The 17,534-nt window shown below is 43.2% G+C and overlaps 1 protein-coding gene across 3 annotated transcripts; it reads right to left on the bottom strand.

Annotated features, from left to right (window-relative positions):
• Positions 1 to 2,000: 2,000 nt before the first annotated feature.
• Chico (insulin receptor substrate 1 chico) lies at positions 2,001 to 17,427 on the bottom strand. Of its 3 annotated transcripts, XM_071772827.1 has the most exons (11): positions 16,470 to 17,427; positions 13,346 to 14,108; positions 10,907 to 11,052; positions 10,183 to 10,471; positions 9,653 to 9,769; positions 8,264 to 8,608; positions 7,276 to 7,688; positions 6,558 to 6,973; positions 5,917 to 6,334; positions 5,594 to 5,834; positions 2,001 to 5,499 (listed from the first exon to the last, which is right to left on the bottom strand). In XM_071772827.1, the coding sequence occupies exons 2-11, from the start codon at positions 13,728 to 13,730 to the stop codon at positions 4,544 to 4,546; spliced, it is 3,726 nt and encodes a 1,241-aa protein (XP_071628928.1). In that variant the 5' UTR covers positions 13,731 to 14,108; positions 16,470 to 17,427; the 3' UTR covers positions 2,001 to 4,543. The 3 variants fall into 3 exon arrangements, with proteins under 3 accessions (XP_071628928.1, XP_071628930.1, XP_071628931.1); XM_071772829.1 differs by lacking the exons at positions 8,264 to 8,608; positions 16,470 to 17,427 and having other exon boundaries at positions 13,346 to 16,444; XM_071772830.1 differs by lacking the exons at positions 8,264 to 8,608; positions 9,653 to 9,769; positions 16,470 to 17,427 and having other exon boundaries at positions 13,346 to 16,444.
• Between the last annotated feature and the right edge of the window lie 107 nt (positions 17,428 to 17,534).

The following is a 17,534-nucleotide window of genomic DNA, read 5'->3' as shown; positions in this document are numbered from 1 at the left end:
CTGCGATTTTAATGAATAAATATTTGTTACTATTCTCATTAAGGGGATCCTGAAGTCGGTCTGTAATACCGAAACTTGTTTTAACCTCAACTTGCGAAAACATTCGCTTTATATAAAAATTCTACAATGTATTGTTACAAAAAGATTGTGGCGTGGCCAGCGGATTACATTCAAAAATACGATACCGTTGTCAGAATTAGGTTTAGTCACTAAACCTACACAATCTTTTTGTAACAATACATTGTAAAATTTTTATATAAAGCGAATGTTTTCGCAAGTTGAGGTTAAAACAAGTTTCGGTATTACAGACCGACTTCAGGATCCCCTTAAAATATTATAATATTTATCTAATATTTGATGTTTTTTTTCTAAATTTAATAAACGTTTACACATTATTTACATATTATTTTAATACAATACTTTATTTCTGCAATATATAGAAATCTTGATAAATGTTTCTTATTTTTAAATTCTCCTATTATATATTAATTTCCAAATATTACATTGCATTTGCTGCATTAAATTTATTCCAAGCTACGATGACCGTTTGCTATTTTTGACAATTTATAAAAATAAAAATCTACGAAAAATGCTGAAGGAACTCAAGAAAAATATAAACTTTTCGCGATACTTAACTGATTCAAAAAATAATAATTTTAAACTTTCTGTTATAATGTTAATTTGTTATAAAATTCATTTATAATATTAAATTCAAAACAAAATTTCATTACTTTTTTATAATCACATAATAAAGTTTAATTTTATTCAAGATTATATTATGCGTATAATATATATTTAGAATTAATTCTCACTATAAAACATTCCGAAGCGAGTTCTGTATTTTCAAATAAATAATCAATATATCTTGTAATAAGTATATCATATGTGCACGTACTTCTTTTAAATGCCTCACTCTGTATAAAACTCTAACTTTAATTTTTCTTGGAAATCATGTGGTCAATTGGCTTGACATTTTAATATGATATTAGTTTTGCTTTAAACGATACTCTGTGTAATTTTTAAACAGTTTGAAGCATTTTGATTTCCTTAAGAAATTGCATGTTGACAAAACAGATTGTATTACATTTGTAAAATATCGGTAACGTAGTACTCTAATTACTGTTCGAGATGAAGCTCCATTTTAATGGAGCTTAAATTAAAAACTTATTCGAATAAATGCGTGCCGAGTTTCAATATTATTGGATCCACATATTCCACATGAATCCTTAACTTTGATATACAAATTAATAAATGTTATGTTCAGTTGATAAAATCAATTGAGCGCACACATGCGAGAACCGATTTGAAAAATCGCGTTTTTTTTTTTTTTAAGACCAGCCCCTAAGAACAAGCTTGTTAGGCTGAAGATATACAATGAGTCGTAGGAGAGTAATATACAGATTCACAATTATACGAATACTCCGGGCACACTTGTAAATTAGTACCCGCTGGAAAAGTTCGCTATACAAATATAGAGCACCTGATGACATCTAGCGGAAAATATTTAGAACACATCGGTATATTTTATATTTCGTAAAATGTTTATCATAATCTTTCTCAAATTAGATTAAAAAATATGTAAAAAAAAATGATAATTTTAAACATTCTACTTTTAGATATATAGTACTAAATTAATAACGCTCGAATATACATGTATAGCTTAATACTCAATGACTCCAAGATAAAGATTTATCATGTAAAACAAGTAAACAGTTAAATAACTTTGATCGTAAAGCTCTGAAAGCGAATAACGCGTAAATACGAAAGTTTTCATTCATAAAATTCCTAATTGAACTTATCAATCGCATAAATTTTAATATTATATAATATTTATATTAGAATTATAAACTATTTAGATAATATAAGAAAAATATTACACAAATGGGAGCTTAAGAAATAATTATAAGTTAACAATTTAATCAGGTCTCTTTCCTCAGAAGCAATACCCTTAGAGTTTACGAGATGTTTCCATAAGGTAAACAGGAAATGAAACAACGGCGTATATTGCGAGTTTATTAATTATTATTATACTTAATATTTATAACATATATATTTATATATATATGTATGTGTATGTGTGTGTACATATATGTATATGTACACGCATGTCCGTCACGTATATACTTTCACATACACGCACAGCAAAAAAACCCATAGCGTACGCACACACGCCCTCACGCATTTACGCACACATGCACGCACGCACGCACACGCTCTCGCAAAAACCCATGCGAAAACTCGGACATACGTGTGCATATACAAGACACCCTGTACGTTACGATACAACCGCAATATGTTTAAATAAGATACATGCAAAGAACGTATATATATTTTTTTTTAGCTCAAACGATTTAAGCCGCACTATTGATAAGGATCGATTCATTATACATAGGACATAGGCATCTTTATCGTATCCTCTTTTTTCCTCTCTTTTGTTCTTTTTTTTTCTTCTTAAATATTCCTCTTATTCTAAACCATCTTTCTTTGTACCGTCCCCCGGCACGAACGCCGGTTGTACCGTTTTCACAGAATATCCTGCAGCACGAATATGCATATATGTATACGCGTAATGCGACCGTATGTTTTACGTGTACGTGTGTATATGTATATGTGTGTACGAAGCCGAATTAGCTCTCTTTCGAGGTCCCTTTCGGCCCTTCATAATTTATATGAAAAGCGTTATAACACGTGTATACTGCCATTGTACGGAACATCTATTTTGTCTGCAATATGAATTCTATGAGAGATGTCGATCTAACATTGGCGGGTAACATTCCTTCGCGAGGAGACAGTCGGATTAAAATTCGGCACAGAGGAGACGCGAGAGCGCAACACGAATGTATCTCCGTTTGAGCGTTCGGTTTCGCTCTGCGGAATTTCATCCAGTTCGCAGTAATCGTTTACGAAGACCAGACTCGTCGCGTTTCTCTTTCAGTACTTATGTTTCTGGTAGTGTACTGTTACACACCACCGTATTCTATACGATATTCCTAAAGCTTACGATACCTCAATTTCGTTTTAAATTTAATTCCAATTAGCGCTGATATATCAACGGGTTAGTCGCAACGTCTAAAAGCAGGGGCGTTTCGTTGGAGGGTCGTGAGAATTTTTGTCCGTTTCGAGGAAGACCGACGAATCGGTACGCATTCCTGGCGCAAGATTAGACTTAGAACGATCTTTTCGAGTTAAAAATTGCAAATCCATGATTTCACGTTTTCTCTTACGTCTAAAGATATTTCGCAGATTCCGTTTACTTAAGGTCTCATTGAATGTCCAAAGATTTCGGAAAAAGATAAAATATTTAAAACAGAAGCCGATATCTTATGTCACACAATGTCGCGCAAGTATATACACATATATGTATATTACTTTTTTAAAAATTAAAAACAATGCACAAATATACTCAAACTCCGGATAATTTGGCTGTTATAAAACGTTAGGGTAAGTAAGCGAACATGTAGATAGAGTAACATGCTATTCTCTGTACAGAACAATGATGTGCAGATTTTCCAGAAGAATCAAATTCAGTAGAATTTACATTGCGCAAATAAAAGGTACATCGTTAAAATTTATACGCGTACTGAAAAGTAATAGAATTTATGTTGTTTACGAGCGCAGCTTCACCAAAACACTCGATATAAATAAATTTCATCGTCACATATATTAGGAGATAATTATAAATATACAAGTTAAATTCGGGTGTGTATATGTATATGTATATATACATATATGTATGTATATATACATGCATAAACATGTATATAGATACGTACATATATATGCATATATACACACACAGATATCATAGCTCGCAAAAAGAATTGACTTATATATATTTGGCTTGTCAGCATCTGGAAATATAATACAAAACAAAATAAATTTTGATAGAGATAACACGCAAGTCCACTAACAAAATTAAAATTTAAAAGGTTTATACATTTTTACAACCAATTCCCTCTCATTTAACTAGGTGATATATCTAATATCAAGAAATTCCTTCTACTGACCAATTATACAAATATAGTATTTAACTAAAATAAAAGATAACATTTTCATATTTTGTTCCTTTCTGTTAAAACTTATCGACCGTTTAATATTAGAAATAGCATAATATATGTAGACAGATTTGAGGACTCTCTTCGGAATCAGCGACAAAAAGTATATTTCGCCTATGTTAAAAAATTTCACATCGTTCCGATAAAATACGATATTAATGCAGTACAACCAGAACTATAGGTACCAACGATGCTTATTTTTCAAACGATTTAAAATAAGCTGCCAATCCATACACTAGAAAGATCGGCGAGCGGTATAATGCCATTAGGCTGGAGAGAAAAAGAAATGAATTATATATATACAGTTCCTATACCCGGCGCCTTGTTCGTTAGACCAGCCGAGCCAATGTCAGAACGATCGATTATACCCTGCCTACTCGTTGCTATCGTGGGGAACACAAGAGGCGTCAGCCAAGCCATCCCGTCACGCACGGCCTTGTGTGCGACACGAGGACGGCAAAATATGCGCATTCAGGATAGCACATATTTTAGGTCTGCTTGAGTTTCGCAAAGTCGATCTCGGCGTACGTGAAATTCTCCTGCGTGGACGCCGGCGATACAGGCGCTGGATTATCGATCTCCGGTAGATCGAGACTAGCGTAATGCAGTATTGTCGCGCCCGGTTGGAGCTTCTCGTAACCCTCGCTGTCCAACGGACTTGGCGTAGGTGTGGGTGTAGATGTGGGCGTAGGCGTGGGAGTCTCGTCGATGAACTTTGGCGAGGATGGCTTCGGTTGTTGCACGGTCGACGGCTTGAAACCCGTCAAAGTAGGACTGGTGTTCGGCGAGGCCGTGACGAGACGTGGTTTCGACACCGTTAGATCCGAAAGTTTTTTCGTTATTACGTTAATGGGCTTACCATGTTCTTGCGATGACGAAGACTTGAATATAACCCGAACATTCTTCTCTACAGGACTAGGTGGTTTCTCGTTATTCACCTTCGACGAGGACATCGTCTCCGTCAATGGGGTAGAACATGACGTGCAAAGCCTCTTCGCGGGTTCCATCACCGCGTATTCATTGTTCTTATTTTGGTTGGAAATGTCTGTCGTGGAGAACTCATCGTTTTTCTTCGTGAAAGGCTTCACGGGTGACTGTGGACTGTTCAGGGAAAAAGGAAAGATCGTGGCCGAGGAACCCGTTGGCGTTGCTCGCGGCGGAGAGGCGGGCGTGCTCGCCAGACTCTCGGATGTCGGACTTCCGTTCAAAGGTAGAAAGTTTGGAGTTTTAGACGGCTTGCTGCCCGCCTGAATCGCAATTGGTTGCGATCGCGATTTTTCCTTGCGACTACCCGTTCGTGTTTTACGATTGTTTCGATTGTTTCCCATGCTCATGTTTATGTAGTCTTGCTCCAAACTCGGCCGCGCTTTAAAAGACATCTCGACATACCCCTCCGGAGGACGCCTCGGTTGTGGAAGATCTACCGGTGCCGTTCTTGTGCTACCTGAATATTCATAGTAATTTCCACAGTATTATTTTTATTATATCATAATATTATACGAGGGATTTTTCTGTAATAAATGTTTATGGAATAATACCTGGTGGCCCATTTGTTTGATAGGTATCCTCTTGAATAGGTGATGACACTTGTTTCGGGCTCGCTTCCGAATGCGTCCAATCCTCTATTGTACCGTCCATCTTCATGTAGGGTCCTTCCGCTTCTTCTACCGGCTTTAAAGTTGTAATTACAGGTTTATGGGCGAAAGTTAACGATGATATATGTATGTGGCTATGATTGTGGTTGGCAGTGATTGTATTATTATTGTTATTGCGATTGATCTGTAATAAAAAAAATTACATTGTCTTAACGGCTCTGCGGCAATTTTTATCAGCAAATTGAACATTGATATATCGATAATACCTTATTTATGCCACTCATATCGACGTATGGGGCAGTGGTCGATATGGGAGCTTGTCCGGGCGACATGTCGACGTAGGAACTAGTGTCGGTGGCAGTAGAATAAGTAGAGTACGGTTGCGGTTGCGATTGAGGCTGGGAACAGGATGACGGAGGCGAGGAGAGAGCGGTCGGAATACTGGGCCTCGTGAAATCCAATTCCATGAGATCCTCCATGCGATCGGACGCTCCGGAGCAACCCGAGTTGTGTCCCCAAGAGCTCGACAACAACGGCGCGGAACTCGACTTCGAATTCGAGGTGTCCGAAGAAGGTAACGGCGCGGTAATTATATTGGCTAGCCTTCCGATCTCGGGCCTCTTAGACCGACTACCTACGGAAAATGCTCGTACTCTATTGGCATCTTGCGGAGTGATGTCCAACCTGTGCAAAGAATACCATAGCAAAATTATAGATCTTGTTCATATCATTATGTCGGTGATATGTTTAGATGATGTTTAAAGCTCATTTAAGACGGTCTCTCAAATCACGCATGCGCAAACCGTCACAGAATTTTATCAAATTTAATATTTTATCCGATCAATAATATACGTAGTACATTACGTTAATATATACTTAGCTAAACCTTAACCCGTAAAGTTCATACCTATTTTTGCGATGCCTATTGGCTTGTTCCGGTCTGGATCCAACGGAATAAGCTCTGGTCGGTCTGGCTTGCAGATCTTCCCCAGGTGTCAAGAAGCTGGTTACTTTATCCAAGTGATACTCGGAAAACCGCAAATCCGTACTAGGCGTGCCGGATGTGACAGAACAGCTACTGCCGTCGTTCTGCGACATATCGTCCGGAAAGTGACCGTTGTGACTATTTACAGGATCCATATCGACGTAACCGTCATCTCCAACCGGTGCCATCGGTACGTAACCGTCCACGGTGCTTTCTTCTACAAGGGACGATCCGCGGGAATGCGAGTGGGCCGTCGTTGCAGGACTCATGGGCATGTACACACCACCGCGGCCCGGACTCGAACCACAAGGACTGTACATTTCACTCTGGTAGGAACTCTACAACCGATAAATTGTCGATTAATTACTTATCCGTTAATTAACACATAAAACAGCTTGATATTACTTTATTTGAACTAGATATCATTTTATTGAAATAAAATGTAGACCATACAAACCAGTAAAAATAAAAATTTTATTTTATTGTTATAAAAAGACTGCTACAAAAAGATTTTTTTTAATACTAGATGTCTTTATAAATTTTCCTACTGTATAGACCAGAAGATAGTTTACAATATTCTTATACTGTTTTATAAAAACTTTTTAATTAAATTTAGAAACGATATTACGAGTGCACTCACCTGAGAGGGCGAATGAGATTTAAAGTTTGGCGAGTATTTCAGATGTGGATGTGATGTCGACCACAGGGCATAGTCATCACCTTTCTTGTCTAAAATTACGGGCTCGTCGGGTGTCAAGGAATGCCCGTACCTCGAGATAGTGCTTTCTTCCATAATATTTTCACCACAATCATCCATCGAGGGTGACGATCCGGCCGAATCCGACGAGCAGACATCGGAAGACGGACTAATAGGCATCGACGTGACTGGTGGAGAATACGAGAGACCTCGTCCACACATGGAATGCGGTCGCGGTACGTGCGACATGATATGGGCTCCTCTAGGATGGCTCAACACGATCGTGGCCGGCTGCCCCTCGCTGGTGGTACGAGCCCTCGACGGCAAACTGTCACATCGATCGCGCCCAGTGGCACCTGTAAAGATACTTGTCAGAAATCTCCTCGTGATCCTTACTCGCATGGTAGAAAGAAGCCAGTCCTATTGTCCCAGCATAGCAACAGCGGTTAGTTTTATGTTCGCATATACATATATGTACATAACATATTGTTTATTGTTAAATATATATATATATTTTTTTTCTTAAGTTAAGCAATCAACAATAATCATGGTCAATATTTCGTCAAATATTCCGCGCATTTGCAGAATTCGGGTTATGTAGAAATTAAATAAAGCAAAATGAGGATTTCAATAACCGATAGTTTGCAGAGATTATTATCCAAGTATCAACACTATGGAGCATCCAGGAGAAATGTACAAAACATATCCATTCCTTATATTCAGTAATGAATAAATAGAAGATACAAACTAAAGCATTTGTTTAATATATCGTGCACTTAACAGCATGCTAACAAAATTTTACAATTGTAATACAGTTTGGAAGGACCGAATGCGTAACGGAAAAGAGCATAACAAGCGTATGGCAGAAACACTAAAGGATAAAACAGAGATTCGGATCGATTAAACAAATATGACGGAACGAAATACATACACCGTAAAACGGATCTTTTAGATGGTTGCGTTTGATTGATAATAACGGCAGCTAAGGGCAGCGACAAGGTTCTCTGATGGGATATTGTCGCGGTTGTGGTTGTAGTGATCGTCGCGGTGACGGTCGCAGTAATGGTGGTGGTGATGGTAGTGGTGGTTGCAGTGATGGTGGTGGTAGTGACAGTAGTGGTGGTCATAGTTGCATTTGTTGCTGTTGTGACATGAGCGGATTGGGAATTATTGACGGAATGAGGATGACTTGCTACCGAATGACGACGTCTAGCGGTACCGGCACTGTTGGCATTAGTCGTGGCAATCCCAGTAGTCCAAGCCCCGGTACCAGCAACTGCTGCAAACCACACACCTCTCACTATCGCACAACTCTGTCTTTGTCTTACGTGCATCTTGTGCCGGCAGAATACGACAGATACGGCACGGATAATGTACCAATCGTGCTGTTAAAGACATATGACCGCAGAGAATCTATCTCTTATGTCTCGCGACGCGATGTGTTATTGACAAGTCTGACACACGAAACCTATTTTAAAAGTCGTTCCCAACTAACAACTGTTCTCTCAAGTTTGATTTCCCTTATAACGATAACCTTTATATGATAAGAGAATTGCGATAAAACACATGTATCCATAACATCAAAAGGACAATAAAGCGGTACCAATTCAATCTCTTATCTTTCGTCATTTTGGCAAGATGCATTATATATAATACCTGACATCGGATAATTTACAGATTCCAGATAACTGACTGATTGTATTAATCATGCTATTTACACCATGAAACTAACACTCAGAAAATAATGCATTACTGATTGACCTAGACTTTCCTTTTTAATACAATTGATCATTGCATTCGTATAAAAGTTTCAGCTTTAGTTTTTCAATCTGTATATGCTCAAATTTATTTCATACCATAATCGAAATTTATTTTGACATATTTAATATCAACATAAATTGTAATAATTTTTAAAGTTACTTTTAACACTCAGAAAATATTTCTCACTTCATTAAATATTTCTTAATCTATTCCACAAGATATAATAGTATGGATAAAGTAAGAATGTAATGGCAATTCTCTTTAAATCTATTTTTTTCTGAAAAAATTGCAAGTATAATTCATATTGATTGCACACATGTAAATAGCACAACATTGCTAGATATAGCACATCTAGTGTATGAAATCTAGTGTATGAAGTAAAAAGTAAAAGAAAAATGCAGGACCAAGTCTTTAGATGAAATTCTATACTCCATGAAATGAAAAACTGAAGAAAAATAAATGACATGTTCACACTGCTCTTGTGTGTCCTTTTTTGCCATTCAAAATCCATAGAACGCGAAAGAAGGAAAGCAAATAGCTATTGTGACAGAGAACAGACCCGTGACTGTATTGGTGGAAGAGGTACTCCGAGATTGACTACACTGTGTGAGAACAGTGGGAGTAGCAGTCTGCTCTTGCAATGGTTCCACTTGCTCCTTGTGTGTCGTCTGTTCCTCTGTAAACCCCGTAAACCCACTCGTGTTACTCTAAAGCTGAGCTCTAATATGTATATACGACAATTCACCAGGTTTTCTTAAGGTTATACAATTTAATGTGCGTGTGCAATTGGCGGTAACTATGTGTAAAGGAACGGTGTATTAGACAAAATTTCAAGTTCGGATTTAAAAGGAATTCGTAATAAGGATTTTAAATACACAAATGACGCATATCCAAGCAAACGCAATTTCTTCGATGAGTTCTGATTATAGACACATGATAACCGATGTGTCCCAAGTTACATAAGTGAAAAATCACATTTCAATAAGTAGCACGATACACTGTAAAAAAACTGATAACTCACATCCTAGTATAAATCACAATGGATAAACGATATGTACAGGAAGCAGATTTGCGAAAATTATAACTTACCCAAAGGCGAAAAGCTATGAAGCTTTTGACCCGTGTGCCTTCGGGTCAAAACGGATATAGGTTTGCTGGCTTCGTTGGCAGAGGAACTACGCGTTCTCTGACGAGGTCCCACCTCGTCTTTGCTACTTTTCGAATTCCTCATTGCAGTCGTTATCACATCGTACATATTGAGTGCGATATTGTTGTCTTCGACTGCCATCCAAAATTCGCCATCCCCAGTTACGGCGGACCGGCCAACTTCTATGTAGAATATATCGTTCGCAAATCCACATCGTCTAATGTAATTTAGCTGCAAGAGAAAAAAATAATTTAAAAATTATATTGATTCTAACATATTAAATGCTAAGCTTTATTGACCTCCAACTGATGACAACAAAAATATGAGAGATACATTTTTAACAATAATGCGCATTATAATTTGCGAAGCTTTACGATAAGCCTTTCAAACCAGCAGTGCTGTCATATGTCGAAACATCACGGTGTGCAATTATTTTTACGTGCGGCATCGCTCAGTCTAAACAAAATCTTTCGTCTACTGTATTATTCGCGTCGAAAACTGATCCGTCTAAATACATCTCGGACCACCTCGAATAAAACAACACACAGCAGACTATTGCGTTCTGTTATTATTAAATAGCAAAACTCGTGTAAAAGTATACAAAGCTAGTTTATATTAAAGCAACTATACTATACTCTTTTATAACTATACTTCATGTAAACTTACAGAAATCTCGATAGAATCGGAGTTATCCTGTGCCCCGATCTTCACTAAACTTAAAGTTTGATCGGTGAGGCATAATCTGTAGGGTCCGTGAATGTTTTTTCGTGCCCCTAGACCTCGTTTTTGCATTGTAACTTGCCATACGTGTTCTGAAACAAAAAATGTAAAACATTAATCTTATATTTGAAACACAGGAACATAATTAGTGGATTTAATATTTAATTAATAAATATATACTTAATTTCAATAGAGAAGTACATTGAATATATATATGTATATACATATGTATTCAAATTGATACACATGGAAAGTATCAATTCAAGTATCTACTGCGCTTTTACTTGCTGCAAATTATCATGGTAATAAACATCTATTTATGCAATGCAAATAAATATTTATTAGCATTACTATATGTATACTTTGCATTAAATATGCTTATAATTTAAATACTGAATTGATTTAATACTGATCGTTCAAAAGTATATATAAAATAATAAATACTGATATATACTTGTATAAAATAATTCAAGTTCGTACATGTCAAGAGAATTGTGCTAGTAATCCAAGACACACACACACACACACAAACAACGGATATTTTTTTATTTTAAAACAGAGATCCTAGGAGTGATGCGCAATTTGAAACAAAGGCGTTTTGTATTTATACGATATCATTCTTATTTTCTTTGTTTCTGCAGAGAACACAAGAGCACAAACAATTGCCAACGTTATTTTTGTTCCAAGGCTGTAACTCGCTCGAAATGTGGAAATCACAAAACAGATAGTAGCGAGAGATTTCTTTATTGTACTCTTTGCATCCATCCTTCAGTTTCGTGTACACACACACACACACACCAATTTAGATTTCTCAAGAATGTGTACAAAATTGTAACGTCAATATACGTGGACAAAAAAAACTCTTTTCATCAAACCATTTCAAACTATAAGAAAAATCTCGTGTTTCCGTGTTGATCGAAAAGAAAAAAAAGGGAGTGGGGGGAATGAAAAGTAAAGTCCGCGAAAAACAGTGGATCTTGGAAAAGTCGTCGATTCATTCTATCGGAGAGACGTAAACAAACGCGTACGCGCAACCAAGGTTCCGCTGCAGGTCCTTACGCCGATCGATATATATAAGTGCGCGATAATCTCATCACTATGAAAAAAATTAATTATCATCCGCGGAAAACGAGACGACTCATATTTTCCAAGACGTAACAGAAATGCGTACAGACGGTATGTCAAGTTATTCGGCGTTAAGTATGTCAAGTTATTGCCATGTAATATTTAATTCAGCGCTCTATATTTATAAAGAAAATGATTAATATATTCTGAACAATTTAATAGTATATTTTGCTTTTGTTGTAAATTGTTTCCTTGTTATTCTATGAAAGATACTAATTCAAGTCGTTTGATTACAAAAGAGTATTTAAATTGGCAGATTGTTTCATTTTTTAAAAGTTTACAAAGCTTCCTCCGCTCATCTTATTATTAATTACAAAAAAAAATAAATTAATTTAGAAGATACTTTGAAAGCAAGAAAAGTTATCAATAGCCAAAGTAATAAATTATTTGAAATAAACTAAATAAGTTATCGTATATTTCTAAAAATTGTTTTCTACTATTGTTTATATTTAAATTAACCGTCTAATATTAATGTAAGAATATTACGTATGTCTTCGTGCACTGACTACTATTCAAAATAATTTTTAAATTTTTTTCAAAAAATCAGATTTGATCTCTCAAATTAGAAAATTAGTCGGAAAGATCAGGAAGTTATATTCAATTATCCACCGCTGCGTACATTTCTATGCGAGTCTCGCGAGACAATCCTTCGATTCAAAAGAGAATAGATATTATAAAAAAAAGACCATTTAGAGAATCTGAAGTCCGAGAATCGCAAGACACGCGTCAATGTATACCCGGTATTACTGGGATTGAGACTCTTTCTTTCGAAGGATTTCGGAATGCATAAGAGTCGCAAATCGCAATTGCTCGTAGAGTCATAGCATCGATCCATAGTGCTGTATAGTCCAGTGATTCGCGACTTTTATGCATTTCAGAATTAATCGAAAAAAAATCTTAATCTCATACAACATACACGTCGTTAGGCGCCCCTAAAAAAATCACGCCCCCAGTTCATGCCCAGTTCATGCGCGCGAATATCTTGGACAAAACGTACAAGCCGAATTTTGAGAAGGTCAACTTATCAATCCCATTCAGTGATTGATATGACGGTGGGTCGCGATTTTTTTTTGTTCGCACGACACGTAGGGGGGCGATCGGTGACGGGGTATCGGGCGAGAAACGTGTACCAATCGACGCGGCAGAAAAATCTCGTCGATTCTCTCCCGCGTTTGTCGTTTTCGGGTGGAAATTCGAAAAGCGCGGCGAACATCCGGAGGGAGAGGAGGAGGAGGAGGAAGGAGGGGAGAGACAATTTACCGAATGTAGGCCGCGGCTGTTCCCCGTCGGGCACGTCCCCGCTCTGTAGCCTCAGCATCGCCTTCAGCCACTCGTCCAGCTCCTTCTCGTTGTCGAGGATCAGGCAGAAGCACTCGTCCTTGGTGTAGAGCGCGATCACGTGCTTGTGCTTGGTGTCGCCGCGCTTGTTGATGTTGAAGCAGCTGTGCAGGAGGATGCTGCGCTTCGGCGGCTGCCTGTTCTCGAACTTCTTCTTGCTGTCGTAGTACTCGAGGCAGGCGAAAGAGCCGGGGCTCTCGCCGCGCAGCACGAAGTACTTCTTCTTCATCGTCTTGAGCTTCTTAAGGTGGCCGCAGCGGATCACGGGCCCGCCCGAGGGCGACGCCGGGCCCCTGCCCGAGGACATCGTCGGGATGACGACCGAGACGAGCGTCGTCGCCGTCGTCGTTGTCGTCGGCTATTCGTAGATCACGAAATCCCTCGAATCCCACGGAGGACGCGCGGACAAGCGTTGGGTCCTTCGCGTTCTCCGTATCATTCACATGGTATCCCCGATGCTGTTATCGTCCCCGCTCGCCTCCCGCCCCCTGCTCCTTTCTCCTCGGGCATGCGAGTCGGCGGTCGGCGGCGCGCGTTTTCACACGATACACGTCGTCACACGTGCGCCTTGTCCTCAGCGAGAGACCGCGTGACGCACAACGGCGCGGAAGTTCATTGTGGCCGGGAGCGACGAGGATTCCCACACTTGCGCCAAACGTCCTCTTCTATCTCTCTCTCTCGATCTCTACAAACAACAATATCTATATCACTCTCTCGCTCCTCCTCCTCCCGATTAACGTCACCGCTCGATCGCCACGGTGGAGCGCGATCCGCGCACTTTCACGGGCATAAACAACAAACGGCCGTCAACGTGTCAGCGAACCACTACCTTCTAACGCGAGAACGAAAGCGTCGCGTCGCTGATCCGAGCGATCCGACCAAATTTCCCCCCTCGTCGCGGACCGACGCGACGTTCGATCGTCGACGCTCTTTACCGCGCGCTCAGCACCCGTCGGCCGTTGCACATTGACAGTCACGACGGAAACGACACCGGGAGCGGCCCTCGCGCGCGCGCGTGCCTTCGCACGGCGAAAGCACGTTTCGTGAGACGTAACGAGACGTAAATATACACGGCGAGGTGCGCGCGCGAGCAACTGCAGCACCGCGGCCGGGTGCTCGCATGTGCAATGCGCTCCGCCGCGAGCGACCGAGCGATTCTCCGCGCGGCCCCGAGCCCCGAGATCCGAGGGCGTGCTTGCGTCGCGTCTCGCGTCGCTTTCTCTCTCTCTCTACCCCTCGCGGCGGCGGCGGCGGACGTCCACCTTCTTGTAGGTTAGGAGTAACGACAACAATAACAATGGCGCGCCACGGCCACCACGAGACGGAGCGGACGGAACGGACGGCGACTACGGGCGACACAAAACGGTCCCAATCTCACAATCACCCTCGCTCTTTTCCGACCCTCGTCCCGCGCTCGGCTCTTCCTTCCTCGGCGTCGAAACCCAAGTAGGGGAGATTCCGCGATCGCGCCGAACGCCGAACGCGCCCGATGACTCCGAGATGTCGCGACGGCACTCTCTCACTCTCGCCTCGCTCCCTCCTTCGCTCCGTCCCTGTCTCTTTCCCTTTCTTACCCTTTCTATCTCAGCTATCACTCTCTCCCTCTCTCTTTTTCTATGCGTCTCGGCACGCCTCGAATCCACCTGTCACGCGGTTTCGTCTAATTTCGCCCGCCACCGATCTCGGGCCGCGTCTCACGGGTCTCGGGTCTCGCGGGCGCGCCGAGCGGAGCCGTCGAGCCGTCCCGCGCGCACCGTCCGACGGCTCCAAATGGCTCAGACGTGCCACCGCCGCTCGCGCATTCCTCGCGCGAGAGGTAATTCGCGCGCGTCCGCGACGGAACGGGGAAGGGAGACGGCGACGGAGAACGTCGGCGAGAGACACACGAGCGTACCGTCAGCGCGAACGCCACGAGGTGCGGCCGTTATGAGCGAGCGAGCGTACGAGGCCCTCCTCCTGCACCTGTTTGTCTCTCCGAATAACACAATTTACTGCGTGGTCCCCGACCGACGGTGACGTGTATACACACGGGGGCGCGCGGCGGGCACTCTCATACGCGCGCACGGAACAAACACAGACGGTCACGCACGCGCACAGGGAACAGAGACAGACAGACGGGCGGACGGTCGGTCGGATTGTCGGACAGTCGGCCAGCCAGACAGACAGACGGAGAGCGCGATACGCGGGCAATAGCGCGCGCGGCACGCTGGGCACGCAACGCACACACGATTCACGACACGACGCAGGCAGCGCGAGGGAGAAAGGCGCAAGGGGAGGGAGAAAGACACTCAAGGCGGCGCGTTCTCTCTCTCTCTCTCCCTCTCTCGAGCTCGAGCTTCTCTTTCGTGGAAAACGTGTTACGGCGCGGCGAGGAAACGCAACCGACCGACGCGACGTACGTACGTCCGCGCGGACGGACGGGCGGGAGCCGCGGAGACGGGAGGCGACTGGCGACGGGCCTCGCACTCTCGCAGGTGGGCGGCTGGCCGAAATTTTCGCCTTATCGGCAACGGCGGCCGCGCTCTCTCGATAAATAGGCTACTGCCAAGGGCAACGCGATTTTTTTTTCATGCGCAATAGCGGCGGCCGACGTCAAAACAACCGTGGCGACGGCGGCATTCCAGGTCGATGCGGGGGGAAACGCGCCGCGCGGTTCCTTTTCCTCTCTCCCCCCCCCTCCTCGCCCTTTCTTCCCTCCGCGTCGCGCGCGCGGGCGCGTTCCGTCCCCGTCGCGACTGACTTCCACACTTCCACGCTCTTCGCGCTTCTTCTCCGCAGCTGCTCCTCGTGGCTCCTCTTCCGCTCCGCTTCCTCTCCTTTCCTCCACCGCGCGGGAAGAGGAGGAAACGATACCCGGGACTCGAGACCTCGGATTTAACGACGCACTATCGGCCGTGCTCGAAAATATATCACGTCCGTCCGCCCCCGGTGGGGTCACGATCCGACGGAGACGACAGAACTCGGAGCTTCCTCAAAACCATGTCGAAATCGTCGTCAGGCGTGCGTGCCGCGCGCGCGCGCGTGGCAGACCCTCGCCCGTACTTACCAGAGTATTCGGGATCGCGCGCGACACAATATCAGCGCACACATATACACCCAGCCCGCGTCTCGTCACTCGCGCGACCGTGGTCGCGATCGCGCGCGCGAAGCGACCGAGCGACGTTCGCCGTCGCCGTCGTCGTTGACCGTCGATCGTCGGCACGGCTCCACTCCACTCGGCACTACTCGCGACGGGCCGCGCGCGAGTCGCGACGCAACGTTAATAACGCAACGCGTGGCAACGCGGACGCGACCGCGACGCAACTTTCGATTCGGTTTTTTTTTTTTGCAACGCGCGTTGAAATCCGTGGCCCCGTGCGAATCGCCGGATACGTGGCCGCCGGATGTATTTCCAGCAAAAGGCGATAGGACTCTCTCGCCACGACACACAACACACTCGCGCGCGCGACACCTCTCCTCCTCCCTCTCTCTCTCTCTCTCGCTCTATCCTCCTTTCTCTTTCTCTCTCCGTCTCGCGGGCCGCGCGCGGGTTCACGCCTAGCCAACCGAACAGACGATCGTGTCTATCTTGTAAAGGTCATGTGTACGCGGAGCTCCGCAGTTGTAAACAAGATGTACGCAGGCGCCGAGCGCGCGCGCGCACGCGCCAGCGCGAATGGCAGCGACGCGGCGCTCCGATATATACGCGATACGCGATTGTAAATACGAGCCAGCGCCAGCGCGCACGTGTGTGTGTGTGTGTACTGTGTACGTGCGCGGTGCGCCGTGTTTTGTACGTACACACACGCGCGCGCGGCGACGGCGTGGCCCGCGTGGCGCAGTGGCGTAACCATCGTGTCAACGGACGGACGGACGCGCGGGACGCCGCAATGCGGAAGAACCTTGCGCCGAGCCGATCTCCAGGAGTCGACGCGCGCGCGAGCATCTCCCCCCCCGAGGACTCGGCATCGCCGCGAAGATGATCGGACGTATCGTCGAGGCGCGTCGGAACCGATTATTAAGATCGAGCGATACGTCGCCGGAAACCGCGCGCGCACACGCGCGCGCGAACCGCGATGCTTCGCATCCTGGAGCGCGCGACCCGCTAATCACGTGGGATGAGTGAAGTGAT

This window comes from Temnothorax longispinosus, chromosome 3, assembly GCF_030848805.1.
Source record: "Temnothorax longispinosus isolate EJ_2023e chromosome 3, Tlon_JGU_v1, whole genome shotgun sequence".
NCBI classification, from domain to species: Eukaryota; Metazoa; Arthropoda; class Insecta; order Hymenoptera; family Formicidae; genus Temnothorax; species Temnothorax longispinosus.
This window is presented reverse-complemented; position numbering and strand designations above follow the sequence as displayed.